The 7,580-nt window shown below is 43.6% G+C and overlaps 1 protein-coding gene across 2 annotated transcripts in view; it reads right to left on the bottom strand.

Moving 5' to 3' along the window:
* Window positions 1–7,152, bottom strand: part of LOC135115499 (bicaudal D-related protein homolog) — a 65,113-nt gene extending 57,961 nt beyond the window's left edge. For both annotated transcript variants that reach the window (XM_064032339.1, XM_064032340.1), the window contains exon 1: window positions 5,623–7,152. In XM_064032339.1, coding sequence (XP_063888409.1) covers window positions 5,623–5,976 — 354 coding nt within the window. In that variant the 5' untranslated portion in view covers window positions 5,977–7,152. The remainder of the gene's footprint in view (window positions 1–5,622) is intronic.
* Window positions 7,153–7,580: the final 428 nt, after the last annotated feature.

Genomic DNA, 7,580 nt, shown 5'->3' with positions numbered 1-7,580 from the left:
AGAGAGAGAGAGAGAGAGAGAGAGAGAGAGAGAGAGAGAGCATGACTTTCCTACTGAATAAATAAATGAGCAAGAAGTTTAATAACTCTCTCTCTCTCTCTCTCTCTCTCTCTCTCTCTCTCTCTCTCTCTCTCTCTCTCTCTCTCTCTCTCTCTCTCTCTCTCTCAATGTGAAAAATACGAAAAGGAAAAATCCATCACCTTTTTTTTTTTTCTTTTTTTTTTTTTGTTCCTTAACTTTTTATAGCTTCGTTCTTCTACGACATCCTGTACACACACACACACACACACAGACACACACACACACACACACACACACACACACACATGTACGTATTTAGTGCTACATGAAGCGTTTAGTGCATTCTGGGAAATTTCTTTACGTAAGTGTGTGTGTGTGTGTGTGTGTGTGTGTGTGTGTGTGTGTGTGTGTGTGTGTGTGTGTGTGTGTGTGTGTTGGTCCGGCAAGTGATCTCTACATGACAGACAGACAGACAGACAGACAGACAGGTAGGCAGATAGACATATAGATAGATAGATAGGGAGATAGACAGATAGGAGAGGGAAGAAGGGAAGGGAAGGAAAGGGAGGGAGGAGGAAAGGAGAGGAGGGAGAGAAGGAGGGACAAAGGAAGAAAAATTGGAGGGAAAAACGTAGAAGATGGAGGGACGGAGGGAAATACCGAGAGAGAGAGAGAGAGAGAGAGAGAGAGAGAGAGAGAGAGAGAGAGAGAGAGAGAGAGAGAGAGAGAGAGAGAGAGAGAGAGAGAGAGAATATTCATCAGACCATTCTCTCCTTTTCTCTTTACACGCATACAAACATACATACATACACACATACACACATACACACGTACATACATACATACACACATACACACTCACATACACACATACACACAAAGACATATTCTCCTGGTGTTGTCTGACTAACTCTTCAGACATGCAGGTATACACTCCTCCCTTCCTTCCTCCTCCTCCTCCTCCTCCTCCTCCTCTTCCTCTTCCTCCTCTTAATCATCATAATTTTTGTACTATTCTCATCTTTTATTCTTGTCTTTTTCATGTTTTTTCTCTCTCCTCCTACTTTTCCTCCTCCTCCTCCTTCTCCTCTTCTTCTTCTTCCTCCTCTTCCCGTTTCCTTGTAAGGTGAAAAAGGGAGAGAGGAAGGACGGATTTATTAGGGAAGGGGAGGAGGAGGAGGAGGAGGAGGAGGAGGAGGAGGAGGAGGAATAGGTGAATATTAACTAATACGACTAATACAAAGAAACCGAAGTAATAGTAGTAGTAGTAGTAGTAGTAGTAGTAGTAGTAGTAGTAATAGTAGTAGTAGTGAAAGCAAATCAATAATCTCAATAATATTACGATAACAAATACATTTTTTTTTGTAAGTGTCATGCAGAACAAAACAATTTACTTATTTACTTAACCCTTCTACTTATATACTGATTATCTACCATGGCTGACAGGATACAGCCAAAGTCACATCTATTATCCCTTGTGTGTGTGTGTGTGTGTGTGTGTGTGTGTGTGTGTGTGTGTGTGTGTGTGTGTGTGTGTGTGTGTGTGTGTGTGTGTGTGTGTGTGTTTTGATGATAATATGATAACGACACCAAATGTTTGTGTCCTTCATTGTGTGTGTGTGTGTGTGTGTGTGTGTGTGTGTGTGTGTGTTTTCCCTCCTGTTATTATTCTTTTTATTTATAAGTTCATATAGTTTTTCTAGTCTTTATTTGTGTATTATGTATGTTAAGTTGATTTGAGTCTGTTTGTCTATCTGTTTTCCTATAAGTGTGTTTGTCTATCTATCTATCTGCCTCCTTATATGGCTGTCTGTCCATCTATCTATCTATCTATCTATTTATTTCTCTGTTTAAGCATCAGTCTTTGTTTATCCTTCTATTTCTCAACCTGCCTCGCTTGTCATTAACTTTTATTACTATTTTCTTTATTTTGTCTTCGTCAGTTAGGTCAGCGCTTTGTCTTGTCTTGTCTGTGTGTCTGTGTGTCTGTCTGTGTGTGTCTTTTAATTAAATATTTCCAGTGAAGCATTACATCCTGGTGTGTGTGTGTGTGTATGTGTGTGTGTGTGTGTGTGTGTGTGTGTGTGTGTAAAGAAGGTATTTAAAAGAAACCAAGAAACCAAGAAGACCACGCCCTCTCCTGCCTCTCCTTCCCCCCACGGCCTTCCCTTCTCCCTCTCCCCTCTTCCTCCGCACCCCCCACCTTCCCAAAATCCACGCCTCCGCCCCCTGCCCCCCCCCCCATCTCTGTTTCCACGTGATCTCCGCCATTGGAGGTCACGATGGAAGTGTGTTGGCGTGTGTTTATGAGGGTATTGTGTGTGTGTGTGTGTGTGTTTTATCTATCTTTCTGGCTGTCTGTTTTCTCTATGTAGTACAGGAGAAGGATGAGGAGGAGGAGGAGGAGGAGGAGAAAAAGATGTAAAGGAAGAAGAGGAAGAGAATGAATTATGTATGTATGCATGTATGTGTGTGTGTGTGTGTGTGTGTGTGTGTGTGTGTGTAAGAGGTTTAGAATATAATGGAAACGAACAAAGAAAAAGGAAAGAAGAGCAAATCAAAGGAAAAAAAGATAGATATTCCTCTTTTTCGTAACAATTTCCTATTACATGAACACCTGACTAACTCCCTTTTTTAAATATCTATCCACATTTACTTACACTGACTCCACTTTCACCACCTTTACTGCATCTCTTCCACACGTATTGGCCCTCGCGACACTCGTATCCCATTTCTTTCAACATCAACGTTTATTTTTTTATTTCTACACATTTTCTTCACTTTTAATTCAGTTCCCCCCTTAATCCATCACAAACTTCACATTTACACAGGATTCACATCAAGAGTACTCAACATTTTCTCATTTTTCCACATTTTCTTCACTTTTAATTCAGTCCCCCCTTAATTCATCACAAACTTCACATTTACACAGGATTCACATCAACAGTACTCAACATTTTCTCATTTTTCCACATTTCCTTCACTTTTAATTCAGTCCCCCCTTAATTCATCACAAACTTCACATTTACACAGCCTCCACTTCAACATTTCTATTTTTTTTTTTTTTTTACATTTCCTTCGCTTTTAATCCAGTTCCCCCTTAATTAATCACGTTTCACAGCAATTCCAAGCCTTCAGTCAAATTAGTTCACATTTATTTACGTCCTACTTGCGTTTGTTTTCATTCCTCACTCTCGGGTTTCATATTTCCTCACATCTGTTCGCTTTGATTCGCTTTAACGAGACAATGGAAGCAAATTTTGGGCGTAAGGGCATTGACAGAGGGCGTGACTGAGTGTGAGTAACTGTTTAGACAAGGCCTCTCTCTCTCTCTCTCTCTCTCTCTCTCTCTCTCTCTCTCTCTCTCTCTCTCTCTCTCTCTCTCGAGTAAACAGGATGTGATTTGGCATATCTATTTATTTCCCTTTTTTCCCCCTTTTCCTGTTATTCTGAGGGATATTATTCTCTCTCTCTCTTTCTCTCTCTCTCTCTCTCTCTCTCTCTCTCTCTCTCTCTCTCTGGAAGCGGGAATTCTTGTGTTATTGTTATTTTCATTATTATCATTATCAGTTTTTTTTTTGCCTTTCCTTCCCCTCCTCCTCCTCTTCCTCCTTCTCTTCCTCCTCCTCCTCCTCCTCTTCTTCACCCTACTTCTCTTCCTCCTTTTTTTTTTTCTACAATCGTTATTTCTGTTTCCTCTGTTAACGCCCTGATTGCCGAGTGACTGACCCGTGTGTGTGTGTGTGTGTGTGTGTGTGTGTGTGTGTGTGTGTGTGTGTGTGTGTGTGTGTGTGTGTGTGTGTGTACATAATTGAGTTTTGTCTTCTCCAGATCGCTACTTGAAGGTCATATGAGAGAAAGAACAACAAAGGAGGAGGAGGAGGAGGAGGAGGAGGAGGAGGAGGAGGAGGAGGAGGAGGAGGAGGAGGAGGAGAAGTATTTAAAGTGCATTCCTATCTCTCTTTTCTCTTTGCTATGAACGGGGAAGAGGAGGAGGAGGAGGAGGAGGAGGAGGAGAGGAGGAGGAGGAGAAACACAAATGAAAAATATAGTATAGAGACGAAAAAGAAGAAGAAGAAGAAGAAGAAGAAGAAAAAAAAAAAAAAAAGAAGAAGAAGAGGAAGAAAAAAAGAAGAAAAGGAAGAAAAATACATAAAAACAGTCAATTTAGCAGCACAGGTAACACAACAGGTGCCACATAATTAAGCAGTACACGAGAACACATGTACGAGAAATTAATTACAGGTACAGGCATTAGCACCTGTCCTTTACCTGTCTGTGCACACCTGTCTGTTTGTTGACCTATGTAAGTTATATTGTATCCTTTTTTCTTCTTTTCTGTCTACCTGTCAAAATAAAATCCTCTATTATTTTATTTCACTTCTCTTTACCTGTCTATCTGTCTATCTATCCATCTGTTTTCTACCTCATCTGTTTGTCTGTCTATATATTTAATTTTCTCTATCTCTTTTTTATCTATTTATCTATCTACCTGTTTATTCACCTATCTATCTATTAATCTACGTATCTACTTCATGTGTTCACCTGTCTATACGTTTATTTTTACACCTGCTTTATCTATCTATCTATCCACCTATCAACTTGTCTATCCGTCTGTCAATCTACGTGTCTGTCACCTGTCAATCTGTCAACATGTTCATTTTCCTGTCTATCTCTCCACCTGGCCAATCTCGCCAACACCTACAAAGTGAATATTTTTCAGGTAAATTATCGTACAAACAAATATTGATGGTGATAATATGCAGGAATGAGGGCAGAGGAGAGAGAGAGAGAGAGAGAGAGAGAGAGAGAGAGAGAGAGAGAGAGAGAGAGAGAGAGAGAGAGAGAGAGAAATTCTAGCCGTAGTAGAAGGCGATGAAGAAGAACAGGAGGAGAAGGAGGAGGAGGAGGTGAAGGAATATCTAGTTTCTATTGTTTTTTCGTGACAGGAAAGGTTATAATTGCTAGAGTAGTAGTAGTAGTAGTAGTAGTAGTAGTAGTAGTAGTAGTAGTAGCAGTAGTTAAGTTAACCCTTCCTTTCTATTAACGAATACTCCACCTTTACCTGTCTACTGTCTCTCTACCTGTTGCCTCCCTCCTTATCAAGCCTTCACCTGTCCGCTCAACATCCACCTGTCTACCTGTTCACCTGTCCCTTGCCTTCCCTTAGCAACCCCTACCTGCCACCCACCTGTCCCATCTTGTTAGATCAGATTACCCTTCTTCACATGACACGGCAGGAGGAGGAGGAGGAGGAGGAGGAAGAGAGGGGCGTACTGTGATACTGAGACCTCCTGTTGTTTGTTATATTCGCTACACACACACACACACACACATTCAGACATCCAACGGGGTTTCAGTCCCATAAAAATACAAATAAGAAGAAACAGACCGCAAGGGGAGGATCCAACGGTGTTTTAGTCCCATATAGCCAAAAATTATACGAAATAAACCACAAAAGGAGAATACCACAGCGTTTTCAACCCCATAAAACCAAAATAAAATTAAATAAAGGACGCAACAGTATTTCAGCCCCAAATAGACACAAATAAGACACAGACCATAGAGGAAGGACACAAAACTATTTAATGGAGTGCTCACCTCTAGTTTGTGGCTGTACTCCTCCGCCAGGCGCTCGTTCTGCTGCACCAGGATCTCGTTCCTCTCCAGCAGCGCCTTCCCCAGCTCCGCCGCCAGGATCAGGTCGCGCTCCTTCTGCGCCAGCCGCGTGTACACGTCGGCCTCCTCCTCCTCGTTGGCCGCTGCGATCTCCTCAGCCCGGCACTCCATTTCGTACACGTAGTCCTCGAGCTCGTATTTTGAGGACGAGGTGGTGGCGGGAGAGGTGAGGGTTGTGGTGTCCATTGGTGAATCTCCGCCCTTAGTTGCTACAGTAAAGCCGCCGCCTTCGCCTCCACCACCGCCGGCACGCCTGCTGAAGCTGCTCACTGGCATTACGACGCCCGCCCGCGCCCCCCGCAGGCATTATACTCCTCCCACGCCCACCCCTGCACGCCCGCGGCTACCTGTCTGCGGGGCGCGTCTGGAGCGGTCACGTTCTGAGAAATTTTCAACTCAGGACTTTTCAACTGTTTTCTTCAAGGGGGTGAGTGACAGCCGGACAGCCCACGCCTCCACGCCGCTGTCAGCACCTCCACCAGCTGCACCACTTCCTGTTTCTGCGTCAGCGGCACAAAGGTACACAGGCATACACACGCACGCGCTGACGAGGCTGTGAGTTGGCTACTGTGTGTCTTCGTGTTTCATAATTCAAATGTGCTTTTTCTTTCTTTTTTCTTTTATATTTTTTTCAGTTTTCTCTCGTCTTTCTGATTCTTTTAAATTCTTTGTTTTATTTTTTCTCCGCTTTCGTGTTCAGCCTCTTGTGTCTCTCCTCCTGGACAGACAGACAGACAGACAGACAGACAAAGCTCTCTTCTTCTGCTCTTTATTTCTCCCTCCCTCTCTTTTCTTCTCCACGTCACCATATAAATACAGTGCGCCACACACACACACACACACACACACACACACACACGTTGCGTTATTCACACACGCAATCGCACGCACTTTTGACGAACGCAGTCAGTAACAAACCCGCAAAATGAAATGGATACGTGAATTTCAACACGTAGGATTAAAAAAAAACAAATATAAACGAACAAAAAACACGTAACACTTCACAAGAGGGAGGTTTAAATGCAGAATCAGTTTATTTATTTATCTATTTATTTTCCTTCTCTCTTCTTATCTTCTTTCTCGCTTCCAGTTAATGACGAGGTAAAATAAGTTAGCATCGAGGTGTACACTCCACTCAGTCACTCCACAGTCATCCTACATGCCACTCCATCCCGACCACCACCACCACTGCTTTCCTCACTCCAGGTAACCCTCTCCGCATCCCAACTTTTCACTCAAATCCTTCTCCATCAGGGTCACGGGCGCATTGAGGGGCTCCGAGGGTCCTAATGAGGTGCTGGCGTCGGTTGAAGGGTGTCTGAGGGTTTGTGAGGGCGCGGGAGTGGTGTGTGGTGTGTATCTCGTGGTGTGTGGTGCGCGGGGGCAGAGGCGTAGTAGTCACCTGGACGGAGGCGTAAGGATCACTAGTCTGCTGGTCTGGTTCCTGCTCTCCGCTCACTCTTCACGACCCTCACCTGTCTGAGTCGTCGAGTTGCCAAGTATCACAATAATAACAGTGTTTTCGTCTCTCCACGCCTTTAATTAAACTCTATTAGCATCTAAAGGTGCACTTAAATATCAAATGTAAGTAGATGTAGGTAAGTTTATGTAGTTTTCGTGTACTAGTGAGGCTAGGACGGTTTAATAAAGGTAGGATATATGACGCAGACTCCTCGGCAGGTGAAGGCTCGCGCGCTAGCTGTCCGTGCAGGTGTGCAAGGCCGCGTGTGACTCAGAGTGGCCAAGAACGAGGCTACCAGATTTCAACGGAGGGACAGCCAGGCGGGAAAACTGGATGGTGTTTATGGTGATGAATCCCTGCGTCTTTCACCACCATGCTCCCCCTGGCAAACCCGTGGACCTTATCTCACCCCTTTTCG

The sequence above is a fragment of the Scylla paramamosain genome, chromosome 29 (genome assembly GCF_035594125.1).
Source record: "Scylla paramamosain isolate STU-SP2022 chromosome 29, ASM3559412v1, whole genome shotgun sequence".
Lineage (NCBI taxonomy): Eukaryota > Metazoa > Arthropoda > Malacostraca > Decapoda > Portunidae > Scylla > Scylla paramamosain.
Note: the sequence above shows the minus strand (reverse complement) of the source record. Positions and strands in the feature narration are given on the sequence as shown.